Source organism: Mobula hypostoma, chromosome 5 (assembly GCF_963921235.1).
Source record: "Mobula hypostoma chromosome 5, sMobHyp1.1, whole genome shotgun sequence".
In the NCBI taxonomy this organism is placed as follows: Eukaryota; Metazoa; Chordata; class Chondrichthyes; order Myliobatiformes; family Myliobatidae; genus Mobula; species Mobula hypostoma.
In genome coordinates this window covers 169,843,422-169,870,804 of record NC_086101.1, presented here as the reverse complement: position 1 = coordinate 169,870,804, position 27,383 = coordinate 169,843,422, and the positions used below count along the sequence as shown (strand labels likewise).

The 27,383-nt window shown below is 43.6% G+C and overlaps 1 protein-coding gene across 1 annotated transcript in view; it reads right to left on the bottom strand.

The window, feature by feature from the left end:
* si:ch211-197n1.2 (EF-hand calcium-binding domain-containing protein 6) overlaps positions 1–26,241 on the bottom strand; it is a 68,942-nt gene extending 42,701 nt beyond the window's left edge. The window contains exons 1-7 of the mRNA XM_063047696.1: positions 25,702–26,241; positions 21,636–21,742; positions 19,469–19,569; positions 19,305–19,382; positions 11,674–11,847; positions 10,417–10,554; positions 2,373–2,515 (exon numbers count right to left, since the gene is read on the bottom strand). Coding sequence (XP_062903766.1) covers positions 2,373–2,515; positions 10,417–10,554; positions 11,674–11,847; positions 19,305–19,382; positions 19,469–19,569; positions 21,636–21,742; positions 25,702–26,026 — 1,066 coding nt within the window. The 5' untranslated portion in view covers positions 26,027–26,241. The remainder of the gene's footprint in view (positions 1–2,372; positions 2,516–10,416; positions 10,555–11,673; positions 11,848–19,304; positions 19,383–19,468; positions 19,570–21,635; positions 21,743–25,701) is intronic.
* Between the last annotated feature and the right edge of the window lie 1,142 nt (positions 26,242–27,383).

The window sequence follows — 27,383 nt, the reverse complement described above, 5'->3', positions numbered from 1 at the left end:
CAGATTCTTGGATCATCAAGATCTCTTCTGGGTAGAGGCAACCCGTAAAAGAGTGACGAGTTGCACTTTAACTGCAAGGGGGACTACCATCCTAGTGGGAAATCTGCTTTTGGCTCCAGGGAAGATTTAAATTAGATTGGCAGGCAGCTAGACTCAAGAGAGCAAAGCCAATGAGAAGACAGGAGTATGTGGAGCAACCAAAGAGCCTAATCCTAGCAATCAGGATAGTTAGTCATTTTTACAGTAAAAGGGCAGAGAAAAGCACTGGTTGAAATTACATCTATTTCAATGCACGTAGGTAAGACAGACGAGTCTTCTAGGGACAGGAATAATTTGGCCGTAGCAAAACATAGCTGAGGGAAAGCCTGGCAACTCAGTGTTCTAGGGTACTGATGTCAGAAGAATGAGTAAGTTTGGAGGTATGTTGCCTTTTTAATAAAGGAGGACATAATAGCAGTGCTTAAGAGAGAATATTCCTGAGGGATCATCTAATGAGGCTATTCAGCTAGGACTTAGAAATAAGAAAGGGTTTGTCACCTTGGGTCTGTTACAGACCCCAATACTCAGTAGAAATTTGAGGAGCAGATGTGTCGAGAAGATGCACCTGGTTGAGAAAGTAGCAGGGTACTACTGATGGGAGATTTCAATTTTCCTGGTATCATCTGGGCCCTCCAGAATGCAAAGAGCCAGCCTGGAAGAGCGGAATTTATACGATGCATCCAAGACAGTTTCCTCATGCAATACAGTATACTGAGAATCTGTACACTGTATTGCATGAGGAAAGGGAGGGAGCAATACTGCACCTCTTCTTAGGGAACAAGGCAGGCTAAGTAACTAAAGTGGCAGCTCCAGTGACCACAACTCTACTTGTTTTAAAATAATTATGGGAAAATGGGTTAAAGTCCTGACCAGGAGCAGTGTCACTTTGAGGGCATTAGGCAGGATCTAGATGTATTGACTGTGGGTTGATAATGAAGCAGATTACATGAATTGCAAAGAGATTCTTGCCGCTGTCTGTAAGGTGTTTGTATGCCCTGGTTCATATTTTTACTGTTATGCTGTATGAATTTCATTTAGCAGTTCTGTAAGAGTAGTCTGTTCTGCTGGCAGTCTGTTCGGGTTATTGTTGAAGATAAGGAATGTGTGCCATCTAATTAGGATGGCAGAATTAGGGGGAGGTTTTCTTGGTGAGGTTGGTGTTGGAGATTTTTTTTGGGTCAGCAGGAGACGAAGAGAGAAGGCGCTGGGGAGAACCGGTGATAGGATACGACCGGGTGGGAGACCCGTTTGTTCCAGATGGAGTGCGAGCGACGTTCAGAAGGTGGTGTATGCTTTCACGCTGACCGAGGGCCCAGCGCGCGAGTGACAGAGAAGTTCAAGGTGAGCTCCAGCTTGTGCACGTTTCATTGTTTAATTAAAATGGGCCCCTTTCTTTTTGTTTTTCTTTACTAATCCTTTAGTTAAGATTCATAAATATAATTTCTTTAATCGTATGCAGTGTGCTGTCTGTTATTTCACGGCACTAATTTGTATTGGGTAGCAAATTGCTCAGCATACACACAAACCAGGGGTTGCAGAGGGAGAGCCATCTCAGTCTCATGAGTTTAGTGGGACTGGAGAATGTTTTCCCTAGACTTACGTAGCCAAGGAAACCGGGGGTTTCACACGTTCTACCTGTGACAGTGTGGGTTTCCTCTCCGTGCTCCAGTTTCCTCCCAAGGTCCAAAAATGTACTGGTTGGTAGGTTAACTGGGTATTGTAAATTGTCCTGTGATTAGGCTAGGGTTAAATCGGAGGTTGCTGGGAAGTGTGGCTCGAAAGGCTGTAAGGGCCTATTCCATTCTGTATCTCAATGAATAAATAAATAAACAAAGTGCAGAAGAGATTGACCAAAATAATTCCAGAGATCAAGGACTTTGGTTGTGTGGATAACCTGGAGAAACTGGAGTTACGCTTGAAACCAAGGGAGTTGTTTGGGCTCGCACAAAAATCGAGAAGACTGGAAACACTAAACTGATAAAAGTAGTTTTATCTCTTTTTTCCCAGTTCTGATGATGGGTCTGCAACCTGAAATGTTGGGAGATGGGATTAATATGGAAGGTCATGGACAAGTTGGTCCAATGGCTTGTTTCCATGTTGTACTACTCTATGATTCTCTTTGGGGTCATGTTGGACCCCCTACATCCTCCAATCTTCTCCCACATCCAAATTCATACAAGCTGGGAAGTTAATTGGTCACTTAAAATTGCCCCAAATACAAATTTTGGATAGTGTGGGGTGTGGATAAGAGTTGATGGAGATGAGGCACGCACCCTTCCTGTTTCTGTGCATTATCTATATATTTATACTTAGGGGATTAACCGAACACTTACCTTTTGTGTCTTCAAAACTCATTTGATCATATGACTTTCGAGCAGAGCCTTCATTATTGTGCATCATCCCATTCCTGTAGTCATTTCCAAGTTTCCTCATTAGAACATCTTCTTTAATGACACCAAGACCATCAATGTCATATCTGTTAGAAAAGACATTACGGAGATGAGAGAGCCATCTTTGCTCATATTATTAATCTGGCATGGTTTCATGAGTCAGATGAGTAATTATAGGAATTGCTGTGTATTCACAGAGAGAATACTTCTAAAAATTATAATATGAACTGTCACAGAGTCTATAGGAAATGTTGACTTTGGTGCTAAAATAGTGAAATGAAACTACAAGTGACCCTGTAGTCCAATTTATTAAAGTTACACTGGGCCATCTCTTCTCTATAAAAGCAAAGATGTAATGCTGATACTTTATAAGGCATTGGTCAGACCACATTTGGAACATTGTGAGCAGTTTTGGGCCCTTTTTCTAAGAAAGGATGTGCGAGCATTGGAAAGGGTCCAGAGGAGGTTTAAGAGAATGATCCCTGAAACGAAAGGGTTAACATATGAGGAACATTTGCTTGCACTCGCTGGAGTTTAGAAAAATGGGGAAATGGGGGGGGGGGGGGGACCTTATTGAAATCTACCAAACATTGAAAGGCCTGAATAGAGTGGATGTGCAGAGGATGTTTCAAAAATTGGGAGAATCTAGAACCAGAGGGTAGAGCCTTAAAATAGACGGGTGTCCCTTTAGAATAGAGATGAGGAGGCATTTCTTCAGCGAGAGGACTTCTCAGAAGGCCATTATTCAATGCTGTATCTGTGTGCTAATCACTTGCTGTACCTGTGTGCTGTTTGAGATTCTTAGCTGAGAATAATTAATTCCCTTTGTAAGGCAACATTAACAGCCTCACAACAGCACAGATGAAATGGATTAAATGGTCTGTTTTCTGTGCTGTTTTCCTGTTCTTTAAGCAAAATAGACAAAACCATTATTTCTATGTTCTTATTCCAGGAAAATTTCTTCACCCATTGGGTGGCAAAGCTTTGGAATTCTTTAACCAAAAGGCTGTGAATGTTTAGTCACTGAGAATACTCAATAAAATAACAAAATCAAGGAATCTGGGATTAGCACTAAAAAACATGCTGATGAGAAGGATCTGTTGTAATCTTAATAATGCAACATGTATGAGAGGCTGAACGTGCATGGGTGGGAGGGAGGAAAAGTGTTTGCTTCATTGCTGTTGTTTCATGGCTTGTTGCGTTGTGTTGTTCTGCCAAACGCTGAGAGCACCAATCTATGTTGGTGCCAAAGTATGTGCCGCCGCTTGCGGGCTGCCGGCAGCACACCCTCAAGTGTGTTGGTTGTTAATGGAAACAACACACTTCCTGAGTGTTTCGAGGTCCATGTGACCATGTACATTTAAGTTGACCTTTAAAGCTGATCTAACTTTGCTAGCTGAAGTAAGGTGAGGAGTTGAAAACTGTTACTTGTGAGCATCAGCCAGCATAAAGACTTTGTTGGACAGAATCTTTGTCATATAGTCTGATGTCAAACTGTCAACTCCTTTTTTTAAAATCAGTTTTATGATGTTTTATATCTTTCATCACAGGTCTCTTGGGGGTCAGTGGTGATATTTACCAATATAATACACCAGGGGGCAACCCACACTTGGGATGACAGATCTAATGCTTTACAAATTGCTATTAAAGACAGTTTTATTCACTAGTGTTGTGCTGTGAGGGAAGGGTTTGGAATTGCAGTGGAGACACAAGAGACTGGAGATGCTGGGTTCTGGCATTGCGTTGTTTTTGGGATACACTGTCGAGGATAGATCCTCCACCTAAAATTGCATGAGACTTTTCTGTGCAGGCTATCTCCAGCATATCTTTGGTTGGGTGTGTTGGCTGTTCATGCAAATGATATATTTCACAGTATGTTTCAACGTAGTTGCCTTAAAAAATCTGAATCCGAATCTGATAATACAAAACAAGGCTTAGATTGAAAGGGAAGTCTCTCTAGGGTGAAGGAAGGCCCCTGCATTTTATCAAGCTTCATGTTCCCTTGAACTCTTATAGGGTCAAGGACAGATAGCTAATCTCTGCATGTAAGCCAGGATGCAGTTCTCTTTATGCATCTTAGCAACATGTTCATGTGATGGGAGTCCTTGCTGAGGATGGTTTGGACCCAAATGCTGTAGTATCCGAAGCAAGGATCGAGACACAGCATAAAACTGGATCAAGAACGGAGCACAAGACAAATGCTGGATGATATCACTAGTAGGGCTTACAACAGAGCACTTTAAATATTCAATTCTCGGCACCCAAAACATGCTTGCCAATTAGCAGGACGGTCCTGAATCTTTAAAAGGGCCGCACCAGCTGTCCGTATTCTGGAGCATTACAGCGTCTAAATCTCAGAAGCTGATGCAGTTGAGTGTGTGTTGGAATAGGACCACCTCCCATATGGCCGACCCCTGATGGCCCAGGCTTCTCAGAGAGATGATAGTTGTAGTCATGATGAAAGCGGGATCCAAGATGTCCCTTTCAGGAACCCAGCACCGTTCCTCAGGTCCGAATCCTTCCCAGTCCATGAAGAACTGCCGAATACCCCAAACAGTGTGTGAATCCAAAATTCTTCTCACGGTGAAGACCTGTTCCCTATCGACAAACCTGTGTGGTGATGGGACTGATGGTGGCGGGGCTAAAGGGCTGGTGTTCACAGGTTTTAATTTGGAAATGTGGAACGTAGTATTGATCTTGAGGGTCTTGGGGAGCTGCAAGGTGTAAGCCACCGGGTTTACTCTCCTGAGAATCTTGAAGGGTCCAATGAACTTTGGCACCAATTTCCTGGACTCCACTCAGAAAGGCAAATCCTGAGTTAACAGCCAGACCTGTTTCCCAGACTGCAAAGTTGGTCTCCATCTTCTCTTGCAGTTAGCCTTTATTTCAGCCTTCCGGGTAGAAGCTAACAAAATCTCCCTTGCCCTAGTCCATATCTCCTCGCAGCATCGGACTAGATCTTCAGCCACAGGAACCCCAACTGCGGTCTCCTGCTCAGAGAAGAGTGGGAGAGGATACCCATATTGGCATTCGAAAGGGGACATCCCATGCGTCAATTGCCATAAGGTATTGTGGGTGACCTCTGCCCACATCAAAAGTCACATGACTCATCCGGTCTTTCAGAGGCCAGGCACCTTAGGGTTCGTTCCAAATCTTAGTTGACCCGCTCCGTCTGGCCATTGGACTGCAGTGAAAACCAGAGGAAAGACTTGCTCTTGCTCCAATCAGCTTACAGAATGTCCTCCAAAAACTTAATGAAAATTGCGGACCTTGATCCAACACAATGTCTACTGGAAAACTGTGGATCCTGAAGACCTTGTGCAGGACAATTTTGACTAACCAAGGCAATGAATTTTCAGGCCTTTGAAAAATGATCCACAATTACAATGATAACTGTCTTCCCCTTTGAAGGAGGATGACTCGTGACAAAGTCAATGGAGACGCCCACGGTCTGTCCGGAACAAGCAGAGGGTGAAAGAGCTCTTGAAGTTGGGTTTGGGACTCCTTGTTCGAGGCATACAGCCCGCATGCCTGCACATATAGACGGACCTCCCTCGTCATTCCAGGCCACCAATGTCTTCTCTAATGAACTCAAGGGTCCTGGCAATCCCTGGTCAAGTGGTCATTCTCGATGCCTCTACTGAAGAACCTGAGACTGGATGGAACTAGGAATGAACGAATTTGGAGGGCAGTTCTGAGGAATCTCCCCTTGCGCCTGCGCCTTGCGAACAAGTGTGTCGATATCCCCAACAAATCGGCACTGTCACCTTGGCTTAGGGCAAAATGGTGGTAGGCTGCTCCTCCCATTCGGGTTTGATGAATTGACAGGATGAGGCATCTGGCTTCTGGTTCTTTGACCTCAGAATGAAATTCAAATGGTTAAAGAACAGAGACCACCTGGCCTGCCTGGAATTCAGTCTTGTGGCTCTCTGAATATAAGCCTGCTTCTTGTGGTCTGTCCATATGATGATAGGGTTCTTGGCCCCCACAAGCCAATGACACCATTCCTCCAGAACCAACTTGACCACGAGCAGCTCGCTATTCCCAATGTCGTAGTTCACCTCTGCCAGGGATAGCTGCCTGGAAAAGAATGCACACGGGTGCAGTTTATTGTCCAAAGGCGTCCATTGAGACAACACTGCACCCACTCCAACGTCCAAGGCGCCCACCTCTATAATGAAGGGAAGGTCCAGGTTAGGTGTAACCAAAATGGGAGCTGTCATGAGCCACTGGTTGAGCTCTGCAAAAACAGCCTCCACTTCAGTAGCCCAAACAAAAAGGCCCATGGATCTCTTGGACGGTACTGTCAGCAGAGTTGTCACAGAGCTGAAGTTTCTGATGACCTTTTGGCAAATCCCAGGAATCGTTGGACTTGTTTCACAGTGGAGGGTTGTGGCTAATCTCTGACTGCCTGTGGTTTACTAAGATCCATCTTGACACTGTCAACAGAGATGATGAAACCCCAAAAAATGAAATGGTTATTATGTTAAATTCATACTTCTACAGCTAGACGTAAGGTCCATGATCAGGACGCCTCTTTAGGATATCTCTGACGATGAAAGTGTACTCATGGAGAGCATCCCAGAGCATGCCGTTTATAAAGGCCTGGAAAACTGCTAGCACATTCACAAGGCCGAAGGGCATGACCAAGTACTCATTGTGCCCTGTTGGTGTGTTGAATGCCGTTTTCCACTCGTCACCCTCCTTCATGTGAACGAGATTGTCCACACTCCGCAAGTCCAGCTCTTGCCCCTTGGAGAATCTCGAAGGCTGTGTTCATGAGTGGAAGAGGTTAACGATTCTTTATACTTTATATACTTTATACTTTATACTTTATTGTCGCCAAACAATTGGTACTAGAATGTACAATCATCACAGTGATATTTGATTCTGCGCTTCACACTCCCTGGATTACAAATATTAAATATTTAAAATATTAAAAAGTTAAAATTAGTAAATATTAAAAATTTAAATTATAACTCATAAATAGAAAATAGAAAAATGGGAAGTAAGGTAGTGCAAAAAAAACCAAGAGGCAGGTCCGGATATTTGGAAGGTACGGCCCAGATCCGGGTCAGGATCCGTTCAGCAGTCTTATCACAGTTGGAAAGAAGCTGTTCCCAAATCTGGCCGTACGAGGCTTCAAGCTCCTGAGTCTTCTCCCGAAGGGAAGAGGGACGAAAAGTGTGTTGGCTGGGTGGGTCGTGTCCTTGATTATCCTGGCAGCACTGCTCCGACAGCGTGCGGTGTAAAGTGAGTCCACGGACGGAAGATTGGTTTGTGTGATGTGCTGCGCCGTGTTCATAATCTTCTGCAGCTTCTTTCGGTCTTGGACAGGACAACTTCTATACGAGGTTGTGATGCACCCTAGAAGAATGCTTTCTTGACAAGCTCCTGCAGCCTGGACCTGGAACACCTGTCGGTGAAGTGTCGTCCCTACTATCTGCCATGGGAATTCACCTCAGTCATACTGACAGCTGAACATACTGTATGCCAACATCAGTGAAATTGAAACCAGGTATCCGGAGGCTTTGCTCATTACAGCCGGGGACTTTAACCAGGCCAACCTCAGAAAGGCGCTGCCAAAGTTATACCAACATGTCTCCTGCCCCACTAGAGGCCCGAATATACTTGACCACTACTACACAGCAGTCAAGGATGCCTACCGTTCCGTCCCACGACCTCACTTCGGAAAATCGGACCATCGGGCCGTACTCCTCCTCCTGGCTTACAAACAGAAATTGAAGCGGGAGGTCATGGTGTCAAAAGTAGTGTCGCATTGGATGGAGGAAACGGATGAGGTCCTCCGTGACCGCTTTGACTTTGATGATTCTTGATTCAGCCCTCTGTAATCAATGCATGGCTGCAGGCTCCTATTCATTTTCTGTACGAAGAGGAAGCCAGCACTGTCTGGAGAGGTGGAGGGATGAATGAATCCCAGGGCAAGAGCCTCCTTTATATACTCCTCCATAGTACTTCTCTCCAAGCCTGAGAATGCATATAGTCAGCCCTGTGGAGGACAAGTATCAGGCAGTACATCTACAGCACAGTTGTAGGGTTGGTGCAGTGGAAGAGTCAAGACCTCTTCCAAATCCTTGTAGATGGAAGGGATTTCTACCAGATTGGGTGCTGCAATTAGCCCTGAACCTTCCTCCGAGATTACTCCTGAAGCTCCTTAAGGGTGATTCAGCAGACCCCAGAGTCTCCTCCATAGGTTCATATGGGTCTTTAGTGAAAACAGAGGCCAAATCACAGTTCAAATCTTCCTCTGTATTCTCGAGCATCAGCAACCAGGTGCAGCAAATTGTCCTTGTGCTCCCAGGACGAGGCTCTAAAGGTCTCCATTTTGGAGCCTTCCCCTTAGACAAAACCTGGCAACTAGAGCCCTTTAGCCTAACTGCTAGAGTTCCAGGGTGCTCAGACTCCTCCTTGGTTTGCTACTGAACTGGACATCTAGTTCTAGCACACCTCTGACTGGACAAGGTCGGGACTCACATGGACTTGTTGGCTGGAGCTGGCTTGTCTGCCCTTGAAGGCAGTGTTTCTTTAAGGCTTCAGGTTACCCGAACAGAAGACTGCCCCCTCGTCGGCCGCTGGTCTTGAGAGAGTCTGGAAGTCGAAACACCAAGCCGAAAACATACCTTCTTGCAGCAACTGGACCACAAAAGGAGCCTCCCTTCCATTTCATGGAAGGTTTATTCTGGGATAGCCAAGAGTGCCAGAGGATCAGGGGTTTGTGAGGAGACACAATTATATAGAAACTAATGTTGCTCCTAATGCACGGTGGCCCAGGCTAGGGCTCTTCCAGTTAGAAGAGAGATAATGAAGGACACCTTTCCGCGCTCCGAAAGGAACCAGGACAGCTGGAGTTCGAACAGTAATGAGCATTGAATGGGGAAGCCATAGCAAGAACTCGGGTCACCATCGAATCCCTCCAGGGTTGGAATATGTACTGGCTCCACTGAGTGACCAGCTGGCTTTACCAAGCGACTCTGGCTGCCTCCTCATGGAAGCTGACAAACAGCGACCTGGAGTTGGTTATCTCCAGGCTGTGTCCAGAAATCTTCTCGCTGTGGCTGGCCACAGCAGGCAAAAGTCTCTGATACCCCTCTGGGTCCATACTGGCTCAATCATACTGTGACAAGAGTCCTTGGCAAGGATGGTTTGCACCCAAGTGCTGGAGTATTCAAAGCAAGGATCGAGGCACAGCATCAAACTGGATTGAGAACTGAGCACAAAATAAACGCTGGGCAATAGCACGAGAGGGCTTAGGACTGAGCACTGAGGCTCTGCTTGTGTACTCTTTAAGTATTCAATTCTTGGCGCCCAAAGCATGTTTGCCAATTAACAGGGCAGTCCTGAATCTTCAAGGGGGCCGCATCAGCTATCCATATTCTGGAAGGGATCTAAACTGAAACTGAAACTGGCGCGGTTAGATGCATGTTGTAAGAATGCATTGACCCTGGTACCCATTGTTCAAATGGATCCTGTACTGATCCTCACTGGGAATGAAAGTTAAGAATATTAGTGTTGGCTCTTTGTGATTTTTTTTCATACATTTTATGGAAAGTGGAGGTCCTGAGAAAATCTTCCAATCTGGGAGTGTAAAATTAGCCAAGTAACTCCTCTGATTCTCCCCAGTAGACACAAAAAATCAGAGATACAGTAGAATTGAATGAAAAACAGAATGCTTCTTTGAGTCTTGATTATTATAGGCATTCTTGTTGGCAAATATATGTCTTCAGAGCAATGATCTAAGGGTCTTGCATTTAGCTAAATCCCCAATAATTAGTGCACTGCTACTGGATTACTCACAATGCAATTTGAAACTTGATTCTGTCTTTTAATTAAGTTAAACTATTTGACTGCAGTAGTAAAGGAAAGCTGAATAATAGAATTAAGCACTTATTTGCTAATTTCCACAATGGTAATACGTATTCTAAACTCCAAAGGGACGGGGTGAACCATATGATTTTGCCATTCCTACCTCTTCCACAACTTTTCAAATTCTTCATCTTCCATGTGAAATCCTAGCTGCTTCAACATGTTCCGGAACTCGTGAACAATGATCCTAATAGGTCCTTCGGTGTTCTTCTGAGGCAGAATTTCAGTCAGATCCAAAATCCTAAGAGACAGGGGATTACAAACAGAAACGCTCAGAACCAACAGAAATCATATGACACCACATCCCCATCAATACCAACCAGAGAGCACAGAAACATGCCCTTAGGCCCATCTAGTTTGTGCTTCCCTGGTCCTCTGCCTAGTTCCATATACCTGCACCCGGACCATATCCTCTATCCCTCTGTCACCCATGCACCTATCCAAACATTTCTTAAATGTATCTACTAATTCCACTGGGAGCTCGTTGCACACATGCACAGCCTTCTGAGTGAAGAAGTTCACACTCAGATTCCCCTTCAATATTTCACCTTTCACCCTAAACCTACAGTATGACCTCTAGTTCTAGTCTCACCCAAGCTGAGGGGAAAAAGACTGCTTACATTCACTCTATCGATACCCCTCATAATTGTGTATGCCTCTATAAGATCTCCCATCATTCTCCACTCACACGGTGTTGGTAGGGGGCAGGGTGTGAGCAATAGACAATATTCATTGCTTGTCACTGTGGTCTTAAATAAGCAGCAAGACCTAATTACATGAAACTGTTGCAAAGCACAAATCAGCTCCAACTAGCACAAAGGGGGTCCATACAGGGAAGCTGTATCAAGTAATAAATGTACTCAGCACAGACCATCTTCACCCAGAAAACCACCAGTCAGCCTAGGCAGTCTGGGGACTCGAGCTTTTACTCAGTGAATTCACAGATGGGGATTGTTTCAACTGGAAAAATTCAATTGGCTAAATTTGCGTGTTGAGATAGCAAGAGGTGTACTTGGGAGTTGACTGCTGATTGATGACGTGTTGTAATCATTTATTGAAACATCAAAGGATACAGTGCACTGAGTATTTTTAATGCATCTGATACAGGCCCCCAGGGTAAGGGGAAGGTTATCTATTTTTGACCAGCATACGTCTCTCCTCATCTCTGTCATCCACTTTTAGCCTGAATTCTCCGAACCAGTCATGTGTGGACTTTGGCTTTGAACCACTTCGGAACATCTTAAGGTCATAAAAATCACTACATAAATGCATCCTTTTGTTAATGTAATGAAAGTAAAATCACAGACGAAGTATTTTTTAAGTTCCTCTGAGCAGATGAATGACCTGTCACGAGGCCTACCTCTGTCTTACTTTCTCCTTCAGCTGAGAGTGCACCTGTGATGCAGTCACCAGAACCTTATCGCTAGGTCGACTTATTGGATCGAGCCATGAGGTGGCTCCTGTGGGGATCGGGTCCTTGGCAGCTGCATAAAATTCATCACATTTAATAATCGCCTTTTCATTCAGTTTCAACCTGGATATAACAAAAGTTAGAAGGAAAAATGAACTGCTGTGTTGTTTCCCATCTCTGTCTCAAGAAAACAGCTTCATTTCATCTTTATGGTCTATTGTAAATGCATCTTTTACATTTAGAGTCAGAGAGTCATTGAGCGCTACAGCACAGAAACAGGCCCTTCAGCCCATCTAGTCGGTGCCTAGTCCCACTGACTTGCACCCAGACCATTGCCCCGCATACCCCTCCCATCCATGCACCTATCCAAATTTTTCTTAAATATTTTAATCGAATTTGCACCCACCATTTCTGCCGGCAGCTCGTTCCACAATCTCACCATCCTCTGAGTCAAGATGTTCCCTTAAATAATTCACCATTCATCCTTAACCCATGACCTCTAGTGCTAGTGCTAGTCTCACCCAACCTCAGTGGAAAAAGCCTGCTTGCATTTACCCTGTCGCTGCCCCTCATAATTGTGTATACCTCCATCAAATCTCCCCTCACTCTTCTACGCTCCAGAGAATAAAGTCCTAGCCTGTTAAACGTTTCCCTGTAACTCAGGCCTTTAAGTCCTGGCAACATCTTTGTAAATTTTCTAAACACTCTTTCAATCTTATTGATATCTTTTCTGTAAGGCTTTTTGTTCAAAAGTTCAAAGAAAATTTATCACCATATATAACACTGAGATTCATTTTCTTGCAGGCATACTCAATAAATCTATAGAATAATAAAGATTACAGAATCAATGAAAGACTGTACCAACTTGAGTTACACCAGATCTTTCAAATCCATGTTTTTTCCGACAGACCTACTTCATTTTCCCAGTCTTACTCTTTGCTTATTTCTCTCCCCTTTGTTAAGGCAGTGACTCTCTTCTGTTTCACAAACAGGAGGAAATCTGCAGATGCTGGAAATCCAAGCAACACACATAAAATGCTGGAGGAACTCAGCAGGACAGGAGGCATCTATGGAAACAGTACAGTCAACATTTTGGGCTAAGACCCTTCATCAGGACTGAAGAAAAAAAGATGAGGACTCAGAGTGAGAAAGTGGGGGAGGGAAGGGAGAAACACAAGGTGATAGGTGAAACTGAGGGGGGAGCGGTAAAGTAACGAGCTGCGAAGTTGATTGGTGAAAGAGATACAGGACTGGAGAAGGGGGAATCTAATAGGAGAGGACAGAAGGCCATGGAAGAAAGACAAGGGGGCAGGAGCAGCAGAGGGAGGCAATGGGTGTGCAAGGAGATAAGTTGAGAGAAGGAAATGGGGATGAGGAATGGTGAAGGGGGGGCATTACTGAAAGCTCAAGAAATCGATGTTCATACCATCAGGTTGGAGGTTATCCAGACAGAACTTAAGGTGTTGTTCCTCCAACCTGAGAGTGGCCTCACTACGCTTGATATGTTTTCACAGATATTGGCATCCTTCCAGCAAGTTTACAAGGACTAATTCCTCATGTGCCCTATCTCTATAAGCTGTCTGAAGGTGCATTTCTCCACTGTCCCTATACGTCCTTAACTGGGGACTTGACTGCGGAAGTTGAATTGTTTCTACTCAGAGATGAAATGGTAATACATGGTAATGGACGACAATTTCTGATCAACATTCAGAGGGGAGATTTCTGTTTTTATGTAACTTCTTGTTATCAAAAAATTCTGCGAGAAAAGATAATGGGAGTAATTCTCAAAAAAGAATTAGAAAGATGCTGTACTTGAATAGAAACTCTGGTGAGGCTGTGGGGAAAGTGAGATTAAAAGATTAGCTTTACTTGTCACGTGTATATCAAAAGATACAGTGAAATGCATCTTTTGTATCAACAACCAACGCATTCCAAGGATGTGCTGGGGAACAGCCCAAAAGTGTTGCTGTACTTCTGGTACCAGCATAGCATACTCACAACTTACTAACCCTAACAAGTACATCATTGAAACGTGGGAGGAAACCGGAGCATCTGGAGAGGACTCCAATGCAGTCACGGGGAAAACATACAAACTCCTTACAGATAGAGGCAGGAACTGAACCCTGATCTTCCAGTCACTGCGCTGTAAAGGTCATTGTTGAAAGGTCAGCCCGTTGAAGAGCATGTGGAAATGACACAGCAGGCATGGAATAGACCAGGCATGAATGGCCGGATAGGCTTGAGGGGTCAGGCATGAATGGCCGGATAGGCTTGAGGGGTCAGGCATGAATGGCCGGATAGGCTTGAGGGGTCAGGTAGTTGTTCCCTCCTTTTTATTCTTTTATGCTCTTCAAGGGAAGAGAGTGCGATGCTGGAAAGTTTAAGGCTCAAACAGAAAGGAGAGAGGGTGTGTGCGAACAAAAAGCAATGAGAATTTCTTAGAAAAGTGAAGGTAAACAAGATGAGGTTATAAGTAAAATGGCCCTCAAGTCTGCTTATAAATCATAATTTTTATGATGGCAATAATACTGAACAAATACATATCAATATTTTGTAAAAAAAATATGTATTTTTTCTTATTGACATGCATAAACAGCACTGTTCACCTGAATGTATTATCCATTCTGTACCATTATGTAAATTCTTTACTCTATCTGTGCTTCACTAGCCAGATGATAAATAAACTGGTGTCCAAATTGCACTCTGACCTGGATTGACTCTTGCGCTTTACTGATTGCCATGTGCTTAAATTGAAATGACTTGGTGATATATAGTATCTATACTGGACCTCTCAGAATGCTGAGGCTTTATAAAGCATTGGTCAGACAGCATGGAGTATTATAAGCAGTTTTGGGCCCCTTATCTAAGAAAGGATGAACTAGCATTGGAGTGGGTCCAGGGGAAGTCAGAGTCATAGAAAAGTACAGCATAGAAACAGGCCCTTCAGCTCATCTAGTTTATGCTGAAACATTTATACTGTCTACTGTCATTGACCTGCATTGGACCATAGCCCTCCATACCCCTACCACCCACGTACCGATTCAACTTTCTCTTAAATGTTGAAATTGAGCCTGCATGCACCACTTGTGTTGCCAGTTCGTTCCATACTCTCATGACCCTCTGAGTGAAGAAGTTTCCCCTCATGTTCCTCTTAAACTTTTCACCCTTAACGCATGACCACTGGTTGTAGTCCCACCCAACCTCGGTGGAAAAAGTCTGCTTGCTATAACCTATCTATACCCCTCATATTTTTGTACACCTCTATCAAATCTTCTCTCATTTGTCTACACTCCAAGGAATAGAGCCCTGACTTATTCAATCTTCTCTTATAACTCAGGTCCTCCAGACCCGGCAACATCCTTGTAAATTTTCTCTGTAACACTTTCAGTACGCTGGATGAACTCAGCAGGTTGGGCAGCATCAGTTAGAAATGATGAGTCGACGTTTCGGGCCGCAACCCTTCGTCAGGACTGAAGAATGAAAGATGGGGAAGGATTTGAAGAATGCTTGTAGCTTCAGTTGAAAGACCAGTAATTTGAAAGACAAAGGGGTGGGGGAGGAGAAGCATTGACGTCATAGCCCTTGAAAACAATGGGTGGTAGAAGAAGGAGGCGGAACCATGAGGGAGCTGTGGGAGGGGGTAGAGTGAAATAGGGATAGAGGAAGGGAGGGGGAGGGAATTACCGGAAGTTGGAGAATTCTATCTTCATACCAAGGGAGTGGAGACTACCTAGACAGTATATGAGATGTTGCTCCTCCAACCTGAGTTTAGCCTCATCATGGCAGTAGAGGAGGCCATGTATGGACATATTTGAAAGGGAATGGGAAGCAGAGTTGAAGTGGGTGGCTACCGGGAGATCCTGTCTGTTGTGGCGGACGGAGTGGAGGTGCTCGACGACGTGGTCCCCCAATCTGCTTTGGGTTTCACCGATGTAGAGGAAGCCGCACTGGGAGCACAGGATGCAATAGATGACCCCAACAGACTACAATTGAAGTGTTGTCTCACCTGGAAGGACTGTTTGGGGCCCTGAATGGTGGCAAGAGAGGAGGTGTAGGGACAGGTGTAGCATTTACGCTTACAGGGATAAGTGCCGGGTGGGAGATCAGTGGGGATGGACGTGCGGATAAGGGAATTTTCTCTGTACTCTTTCAACTTTATTACATCATTCCTGTAGACAGGTGATCAAAAATGCACACAATACTCCAAATTAAGCCTCACCAATATCTTATACAACTTCAACATAACACTCCGTCTCCAGTACTTAATACTTTGATTTATGAAAGCCAATGTGCCAAAAGCTTTCTTTATGACCCTATCGACTGTGAAACCACTTTCAACGAATTATGGACCTGTATTCCCAGATCCCTTTTTTCTACCACACTCTTCAGTGCCCTAGTATACACTGTGTAAGGCCTACCCTGCTTGGTCCTACCAAAGTGCAACACCTCACACTCCCTTGCAATCCTTTTGCTCTTAACATATCTGTAGAATCCAATAGGATTCTCCTTCACCTTGTCTGTGAAGGCAACCTCATGCTTTCTTTCAGCCTTCCTGATTTCTTTCTTAAGTGTTCTCTTACAACTCTTATGCTCTTTAAGTACCTCATTTTTTCTTATCTGCCATAATTATTATGCACCTCCCTTTTTTTCTTAACCAGTGTCTCAATATCTCTTGAAAACCAAGGTTCCTACACCTGCTATCTTTACCTTTATTCTGACAGTCGCATACAGGCTTTGTACTCTCAAAATTTCACTGTCGAAGGCCTCCCATTTACCAAGTACACTTTTGTCAGAAAACAGCCTGTCCCAATCTACACTTGCCAGATCCTTTCTAATACCATCAAAATTGTCCTTTCTCCAATTTAGAATCTCAACCCACATACCAGACCTATCTTTTTGCATACTTACTTTGAAATTAATGGTATTATGATGACTAGGTGCAAAGTGCTCACCGACCCATACTTCGGTGTTCTGCTCTGTCTCATTCCCCAGGTGGAGATCAAGTATTGCACACTCTCTCACTGGGACTTCTACATACTGATTAAGGAAACTTCGCTGAACACATTTGATAAACTCTATCCCATCTAGTCCTTCTACAGCCCCAGTCAATATGTGGAAAGTTAAAAGCACCTACTATAACAACCTGCAACAGTCTCCAACCTCTCTGAAAATTTGTTCCTTTAAATCCCTTGGACTGTTAGCTGGTCTGTAATATAACTCCGTTAACGTGGTCATACTTTTCTTCTTTCTCAGATCCACCCATAACATTTCCCTAGACAAGATCTCCAGTCTGTCCTAACTGAGCATCACCATGACATTTTCCTTGACTAGTAATACCACCCTTCCTCCTTTAATCCCTCCCGCTCTGTAACGTCTAAAACAAAAGAACCCCAGAATACTGAGCTGCCAGTCCTGCCCCTCCTGCAACCAAGTCTCACTAATGGCTACAATATCATAATTCCGGGTGTTGATCCACGTCCTGAGCTCATCTTCCTTTCCTATGATACTTCTTGCATTTAATATAGCAGCTCAGGACACTGGTCGCACTATGCTCAACCTTTTGGTTCCTGACTTTGTCTAAGGTCTTAACAACATCTGTCTCCACAACCTCTCTACTAATTTTTCTGGCACTCTGGTTCCCATTCCCCTACAACTCTAGTTTAAACCCCACCATGCAGCATTAACAAATCTTCCCACTAGGCTATTAGTCACCTTCCAGTTCAGGTGCAAACTGTCTCTTCCGTACAGGTCCCACCTTCCCTGGAAGAGAACCCATCTAAAAATCTTACACCCTTCCTCCTACATCATCTCCTTAGCCATATGTTAAACTGTATAATCTTCCTATTTCTGGCCTCACGAGCATGTAGCACAGGTAGCAATCTTGAGATCACAACACTGGAGTCCCTGCCCTTTAACTCAGCACCTAACTCCCTGATCTCACTTTGCAGAACCTCAGCACACTTCCTACCCATGTCATTCGTACCTACATGGACCACAAACTTTAGCTGTTCACCCTCCCATTTAAAAATGCTGAGGACTCAATCCGAGATGTTCCGGACCCTAGCACCCGGGAGGCAACATACCATCTAGGAATCTTGTTCTCATCCACAGAACTTCCTTTCTGTTCCCCGAACTATTGAAGACCCTATCACCACACTCACCTCTTCTTCCCCCCACTTCCCTCCTGAGTCGCAGAGTCAGATTCAGTGCCAGAGTGACTGACTCAAACCACTGTGACTTTCCTCTGCTAGGTCACCCCCCCCCCACAACAGTATCTAAAGTTTTGTTGAGGGGGATGGCCACAGGGGCACGTTGCACTGACTGTTTGACCCCTTTCATCCTCCTGACTGTCACCCAGTCTCCTGTGTCCTCCACCTCAGGTGTGACTACTTCTCTATATGTCCTATCTATCATCCCCTCAGCCTCCTGAACGATCCAGAGTTCAGCCACTTCCAGCTCCATCTCCTTGATGCAGTGTGTTAGAAGCTGCAGCTGGGTACACTTCTCGTGGTTGTAGCTGTTAGGGATACTGGAGGTCTCACTGCCTTCCCACATCCCGCAAGAGCAGCATTCCCCCATCCTGTCTGAGATCTCTACAGTTCCTAACTCAGCAAATATAAAGAAGGATAAACTATACACTGTGAGGGAGAAAAAATGCTACCTACAGCTTTTTTTTGCCTTCTACTCACAGAAGCCTCAAAGAGGTAAAGCTCAAAATCCCCACTCTAACTCTGTCCACTCCAACGATGGCCGCTCTGCTTGTCCCACCTTACTTTAATTTGTTCTTTCCAAAACAATCATGAATGCTAATTGGCTGCTGCTCAAAGTTCCAAACGCCCACAAGTTGCTGCCTTTTCTACTCAATCAGTGAACCTGAGTGAACTACGTCTTCTCAGGCTTTCGATCTCGTCGACTGGCCGCTGCTCAAAGGCTCACGAAAGTGATACTGGGAATGAAAGGGTTACTCAGTGATGATGGAATAGCATAGCAGACTCAATGAGCCAAATAGCCTAATTTCCCCTATGTCTTATACTCCTTCAAGTTGTGTATTGTATTTTAAATTAACTTTCCACATCCATATCCTATTAACACTACTCAATTCTTTGTTTCTGATGTTTGGATTTGCCTTGCTGTTAAGCAGGAATGCTATTCTAAACTTAACTGCAATCCTTACCAGGCCTTTTATCTCCACAGTACAGAACAATAAGCAAAGGGTACATTTCCAAGAGGGGTTGCATCATGAGTTTTTCTGAGTTTCTCCCACAGGGTCATTTTTCTACGATTTTTGCCGTTCTTTTTTTAAAAATTTGTTGGCTAACCCCTACGACCCCTTTAGAAATTCTCACTGGATTCCTCTCTCCATCTGTAACAGTAACAGTGGACTGAGAACCAATGGACAAGCCCACTCAAGAAATTAACCCTTTCTTTCTCAATGCACTTTTGCATTTGAAAACCACTACTCATGCCGACACTACTACAGGTAAAAGTAATTCAAATAAAAACTCACCAGCACTCTAGTTTTGTTGAAAACGTAAAACAGAGGCTTTCGATCAAGAGAAATCACTTTTCATATTACTCACCGCAAAAGAAGTTGGTGGAACTGCCTTGGAGAGATAAATCGTCCCAGAAATTTTGACAGTACCATAAGTAGAACTTCCCTTGGAAAATGAATGAGATATATTAAATAATGCAATTATATCTTGTTAGCACTGTCTCCTCATATGATGATCAATAATATGTTTACCTGTTAAGCTGCTCTCTTCCCTCAGGATCATTACATTTGAAAAGCTGTTTGACAGCGAAGTAGCCACTAGATATTATTTTTTCACGCAACTGATGCTCCAGCTGAAAAAAGAGGACAATGTCTGAGAAAAGCCCCATGTACAGGCTCTGCAGTGTAGGATTAAACTGCATTATATTTCAGCTACATAAGGGCCAGCAAGAGATGGGGAGCTGAGGTACATGGATGTACTGTGCACCTACGACCTAATTGAAAGGTGGTGAATGTTCAAAGGCTGAATGGTCTAATTTTTCCCTTATATTCCAATGTTCATAATGTGTAGGTCACATAAACAACTTTCAATTTCCCTCGGGGTTTCTATTTCCTCCATATTCTTTTGGTTACATGTTTGCTGACCTTAATGGTCTCTGCACAACTCAGAAACAGAATTCTTTTAAAGCAAAGTTGGCTGACAGTATACGTCTCACAACCACATTGAAAGTGCACAGGCCTGCCCTTTCTGAGCCAGTTATTGTGATTCGGGAATTGTATGTTTGTGAAGGAGGTTACAACTGCCATAAAACCTCTATAATGTCCCAGCCTACATATAACCGGGGTGTTGCTATAGTAACTCTTTCAGATTTTATTAGACTCCAACACAACATAACCATTTGTAGTTTAAACTAAGTAAAGTAAAGTGCAGATTTACAATTATTTAGTTTCAACGGTGATGGGAACTTTAGTGCAAGTTTTGTTCTTTTGTTTAGACCAGGAGAATAAGCCACTGAAGAAACAAATGGGACAAAGAACCATCAAGTCTCCATGTCACTACATTCCTGAAGAATTGTACTCTTCATGTATTTTTAGGATTGTATTCCTGCAGCTGTTGATGATCTCCACACCTCAGGTACTGCTCCAAAGAACATGACATATGTTGCTGGAAAACAGACACTGCATTAACTTTACTCACAAATAGGAGCAAGCTATAAAATGATGCTAACTGGCTTTCCTGACTTCACACTCAAATTCAAACTCAAAATTGCTTTGAGTGCACCGTTAAGACCCTAAACTGCTGACGAAAAACTGGCACCTGAACAAATGGACATTTTGCCCTATCATCTTAAGATCTTATTCAAATAGGCAGAGGTTGCTACACAAGTGCAGTTAGGCAGTAAGTGACCCAATCCCATTTACAAAACCACAAAATTAACTTCCGTATGCCCTCCCATATCGCTAATTCATTAAATTTGACATAAAAATTGATCCCCTTCTTTGATATCTTGAATATTCTGATTGTGATCAATCTAATATTCGGTATAAACTTATCACTATTGCATTTGGTAAGGGCGAGGTGGGAAATGTTATTCAATGCAAAGATAGTGTGAGGTAATATACTTAAGAAGAAGAAGTGATCGGTTATGCCGAATTTGCTTTCTTTAGAGCAGAGACAACTTGAGAAAGTCCAGAAGTAAGAGGTGCTGAGTCAGAATACACAGAAGAGGAGATGTCCATAAAAATCTGGAAGAGACTTAAGATCATAGATGGAAAAGGTAGAGGGGAAGAGATAAATTTTGGTTTTCATTTAAAGAGTGGTGGAGATCTGGAAATCACTGCATGAAAGCACTTTGAAAATAGAAACACACATCACATCTAAAAATTACCTGGACAAACCGTAGTCTATAGATCTACGTATCAAATTGCAAAGTGGCATATCTTTGTACCACTGATAACTGTGAACACAGAAACTTCTTGTCTGGGAGGCTTCACCCAATCAGCCATACTTCTAATTCAGGAAACCTGAGAATGGGCAGAGTCTATGTTTTTAATACTGTCCGTGAATGTTAGCAGGCATTGTCGAGGTGAGAGCATCCAAGAGCTGGCCAAATTTCCTTCTTACCATTGCATTTTAGTCATATCCACAACAGGAATATATTGGAAATATTCCAGTAATTCAGTTTCCAAAATTTAAGAATTATGACCAATGCCTCCAAGTATTGGGGTAAGATTGGATTTGATTTTGAATATCTATACAACTATTGACGTGAAGATTCTGGCATATCTTCATATCATTAAAATGACACTTTGGGTGTTAGTGTGGACAGAGTAATTTCAAAGAACTTTAAATTAAGGTATTATCAGACTGATACAGTCCAAATATATGACTGTGATGTTGGAAAAGTTAGCTACATACCTCATCAATCTCAATCCTGAGCTGTGTCCCAGGGCGGGATGAATTACTAATCCTGCTACACTTGCTCATTCTGCTCTCGGCACGGCTTTCAAGGTCTGTACGTTGACCTGTCACAATAAGTTATAGATTAATGTGTGTGTTCATTTATATGAATTACCATAATAATACAACAATATGTTTCCAGATAGGAATCAAATTCTATAGATCTTAGGGTTTCTTGGTGCATTCATTATTATTTACCTACCCGACACAAACCTCATTGTATTGATATTAATGGTGTGAGAGGGGTCCTCCATATCTGACACTTTGCTCTGGATACAGAACAATGCCAAAACTAACAGTGCTGTCGTAGGCCGCACCAAATGTGGTGACAAATCAGCACATAGAATGGAGATTGAAAATCTGGCCTAGTGGTGCCATAAGAACAATCTTTCACTCAATGACAGCATAACCAAGGAGGAAATCAGAGGATGGAGAGGGTTAGTAACTTTAAATTCCTCAATATTATTATTTCAGAGGACTTGTCTTTGGCACAGCATGTAAGACAAAAGCACAACATTAGCTCAACTTCCTTGGGAGTATGTAAGAATTCAGCATGACATCCAAAACTTCGACAAGCTTCTATAGATGTAGGTGGAAAGTATATTGACTGGCTGCATCAGAGCCTGGTATGAAAACACCAATACTCTCGAATGGAAAATCCTACAAAAGGTAGTGGATACGGCCCAGTCCATCACGGGTAAAGCCCTCCCCACCACTCAGTACACCTACACGGAAAGCAGCATCCATCATCAGGGACCCAATCACCCAGGACATGTTCTCTTCTCACTGCTGCCATCAATAAGGTACAGGAACCTCAGGACTCACACCACCAGGTTCAGGAGCAGTTGTTACCCCTCAACCATCAGGCTCTTGAACCAAAGGGGTCATCACTGAAATGTTCCCACAACCTAGGGACTCACTTTCAAGGACTCTTCATCTCATGTTCTCAATATTTATTGCTTATTTATTTATTATTATTATTTCTTCCTTTTTGTGTTTTCTGTTCGTTGTCTTTTGAACACTGGTTCTATGCCCATTTGGTGTGGTTTTTCATTGATTCTGTTACAGTTATTGGATTAATTGAGTGTACCTGCAAGAAAATGAATCACAGGGTTGTATATGGTGACATACATGTAGTTTGATAATAAAGTTACTTTGAACTGCTGTCCAAAAATGACAAGAACATTTCAATCCTACGGGTTCCCAAACAAGCAAGTGAGTGAATTGAGCAGGGCAATGACATTTCTTTAATAATCTGTAGTTTTACTGTTCCTTTGTCCCTTAGGGGTTCCCAACCTGGGCTCCACGGACCCTTCGGTTAATGCCAGGGGTCCATGGCATAAAAAAGGTTGGATCCCCTCCTATACACCATTTAATATCTTCCTATTTATTGCATATTCTTTGCTGTACACCCCCAAACTTAATACATTACATATATGCCCAGCTGGTCAGCCTGTCCACATCTTCCTGCACTCAAAAGCCCTACTTTCAATTTTTGTTTAAGGATTGAAAAATTATCAATGCAAGAAAGTATAAGATTGATGAGTAAGTTGAATATGGAGCTTGAACTGGGAATGTGTACAGGTCAGCAAGTGGAGAGATTTGAAGTAAATTGGTCTGGTTGGGAGTTAAGATCACAGCAGCTACGTTTGCTCGGCTTTACAGTGGGTAAAATAAGGGAGGATACCGGCTCTATATGTACAGTCAAGTGGGGTGAGTGCAGCTGTCCTGGTGCAGGGTTTCAATGGGAAATATCAGAATTCCTTTCCTCCCACAGATACTACTCAACCCGCTGACTTCCTCCAGCAGATTGTTTGCCACAGGGAGAATGCAGTTTTATCCCAGAGGTGGGAAATCAAGAACTAGAGGGCATAGGTTTAATGTGAGAGGGGAGGTATTTAATAGGAAGCCCAGACAGGCATCTTTTTCACCCAGACCGTGGCCCGTACATGGAATGAGCAGCCAGTGGAAATGCTGGAGGAAGGTCAATTAAGAGGTGGTTGAATGGTTGCATGAGTAGGACAGTTTTAGAGGGACATGGGCCGAAGATAGGTAAAAGGGGCTAACTGAGAATCTTGTATGGTATGGGCCAGATGGGCTGAGGGGCCCATTTCCAAGTTGTAGAACTCTATGGCTCTGGGTCTAGGGAAAATAATGACATAGACAAGAGTTTCAGCAGTTCATCAGCTGAGGACGAGGTGGAATTGGGCAAAGTAATGAAAGTGGAAAAGGTGATCATGTGCAGGGTCTAACAGAAAGTGGTCAGATTGACAATTCACTGTTACTTCCTCAGAACAGAGTTTGCTTTATAATTCTCATCATCCCAAATTTCCCTACACCTCTGTCTCAGTAACCTCCTTTAGTGATACAACAATACATCTCCGTTATCATCCAAATTTGTCCTTTTACACTGATTTTAATCATTTCACCATTGGGATTGTCAGGGTCTTGAGTCTGTTTTGACATTCTTATCTTAAACTCTGCTAACTCAATCTATCTCTCCTCTGGTCAAATGCTTCATAAAACATACCTCTCTGGCAAGCTATATCTCATATCTGGGGCTCAGTTTTACTTTTTTCTTTAATGGTAATGATCCTGTGAAGTGTAATGGGTCTTTTTTTTTGTCTAATAAATAAAAGCCACTGAAATAATGCCAGAGATCTGATAGAATCCCCCAGCTGAGTAGTTCCAGCACAGAACATTATGTGACTAGTAACTGATGCTGAACAGCAAGTTCGGTAACCATGAAAGAATCACTGAACCACATTTAGGGATCTTTTGTTTAATTAAGCAGACTGGTTAGGTTTTATGTTTGTAGAGACAGCACAACAACATAAGTCAATTTTACAATGTGGAAATGCACCAGGAGGTGAATGCAAATAAAGATATTTTTATTCCATTGTTTTATTTTCTTCTGAATAACCTGTTGGATTAAGGCAGAATTTGAAAAAGAAGTGACAACACCAGTTATAATAGATTTGGGATTCACCACCTGCCATTTCCCATTGCCCTTCTCCCCGCCCCCCCCCCCAGTTTAAAAATAGTCATATTTAGCCACAGGTTTGATTTTTCGTTCGAGTTTTCTGGTTTGTAATGATCCAAGGTTCCCCATTTAATTAACCCTGTTGACCCTCGGAGTGTAATCAGTCACGAAGATCATGCTCTATCCAGTCACTAATGTAAGTCTCCCACAAAGACATCCTCCATGCTATGAGGCAAGCAGTTAACTATCACCTGTTTACGCACCTTCCTCTGTGTCAGTACACCTCACCTCTCAATGTCAGTTTTGAACCCTCTAAGAGTCAGTATAGCTTCTCTCTGTATGACTGTATATGACTTCTGTTGGTGTATCTCCCTTGGTATATCTCCACTGTGTCAGGGTACCATCTCACTGTGTTAGTGTATCCACTACCCTCGTCTCCTACTCGTCCTCCTCACGCCGGTATGATCAGGAGCTAAGCCAGTATATCGTTGAGTCACTGTATCTTCATCGTGCCAGAGTACCATCCCTTGTCTCTCTCCACATCAATAAACATCTCCCCAGGTTTTATTAAAGTAATAAAGGTGTCAACGTCTTTCCCCGTCGATCAGTCTATTCCCCCGCTTCTGTATATCTAGCCACGCACACAAAACGCGGGAAGCGCACGACAGATGGGGCCGCATCGATGGAGGTTAGTGAACAGTCGAGGTTTGCGTCCCCTGGATGCTGCCTGACCTGCTGAGTTCTCCAGATTTCTTGTATTCTCAGTCCTGTGCCCATGCCTCCCCTCGCGAACTGGTGTATTCCCCGGTGTCTCCCTGTGTGCAAATGTCTCGCCTTCTCTCAATCTGTCCGCTGGACAAGAATTGCGCCAGGATTCAGCAGCCCTCATCGTATCGGATTTTTCTCCCTCCTCCGCACCGCGTCCTCCCCTGCCCCCTCCCCCAATCCCGTCACCCAGCCTCTCCCAGTATGACGACCTCTCCTAGTTTCACAGCTTCTCCCCACATGTCCCGCTCCGGTTACGCCGTGGGACCGACTTACCGATGATGGGCAGCCGCGGTCTGTCAGGGTCCGTGCCGAACGACACCTCCACCCCCTCGGGGATGTGTTGCAGAGCTGCCGGCCCGCGGCAAGCTTGCCTCGCCTCGGTCTCCCTCTCCCTCAGCTCCCTGCCGCAGCTCCGTGCGCTGGCCGCCGGCCGCTCCCACCTGAGAGGCAGCTCGCCCGGTGGCCTGTCGCCGGCCCGCGAGAAGCCCCGCACGGTGATCGTGTCCGGATCCCCGAGGCGGGACAGCGGGTGCGGGATGTGCTGCAGGCGGAGTGAAGTATGGCTGGGAGCTCGGGACAATCCTCCCATTATTGACATACCCAATACGAACGAAAAAAAAAGGCAATTAAGGACTAAAAATATTAAAGCTAAAGCATAGAGAAGTTCAACAAGACAGCATCAACTTTCCATAGCGTCGGCAACTCGAGAGCTGTGGATCCGGACTAACAAGAAACGGTTGCCACAAGCAACCCAGTAAGCCCAAATCCTTTTCACTAAATTGGATGTGCTTTCAGAAAGCAGCAGGGAGCGCAACCCAGACGGTGCCGCGCACAGAGAAACGGCAATAACGAACTACAGTTTCAACAAAGTAAGAGATAACATTGCAGCACGACACGTAACCAACGCCTCTGTTTGCGCGCCTTATCTTGGCTTGTAATGCCAACCAAACATGATCGGGGTTCTCGAATACATAAAACTATCTGTAACTTGACGAGCAGGTGAAGCGAATACTAACCTGGATGGGACAGGCATGTTAACAATGTTGGAAAACAGACGGACAATAATCGGGAAGGAGCCTCAAGTCCCACACCACCAAGTTTAGGAACAGAACCCCTCAATCATCACGCCCTTGAACCAGAAGGGATAACTACACTCACCCCAACACTGAACTGATTTTTCAACCTATAGACTCGTTTTAAGGACTCTGCAATGTATGTTCTTGATATTGATTTCTTATTTATTTAGTATTATTATTTTTTCTTATTTTTTAATATTTCCACAGTTTGTTGTCTTTTGTACTTACTGTAGTTGTTGCAACATATTTGTTGTGTGCATTTTCATTGTTTCTATATTGTTTCTTTTGTATTTATTGTAAATGTCCTCAAAAAATGAATCTCAGGGTAGTATATGGTGACATATATGCACTTTGACAATAAATTTACTTTGAATTTTGATAAAGTGGACATTTCAGGGCTGAAACTGAAATGGAGAATGGTGTGTAGTTACGCAATTCAGGCACCAAGTACACCTGCTGGAAAGAAACAAGGTTAATAACCAGGAGCAGTGGTTGTAAAGGCCCAAGAAGTCAATAGGTTACCACAACAGTTAAGGCACAAAGGAAGGAAATATCATCAACAGGTTCAAACATGAAGAGGCCAGGGGCCAGATAGATTACACTCATAGCTGTTTATAGGAGCTAGAAATGAAAGTGGATTCACACAATTGTTTGTGACACACAAGGGGTCCCTCTGACCCATTGAAATGATGTTGTCTCCTCTTAGAGTAGTCCTATCAGCCTTATTCCTTCTTTTCTTTAGCATTGGCCTTGTGGGTCTCAAGTGCAATTTCCTAGAACCAATATATGACAATTCAATAGAATTAATGCTGGAAAACTTGCAAACAGTAATGCAATTATAATATTCAAAGAGAAAGATAAATGGTCAAAGGTATTGAG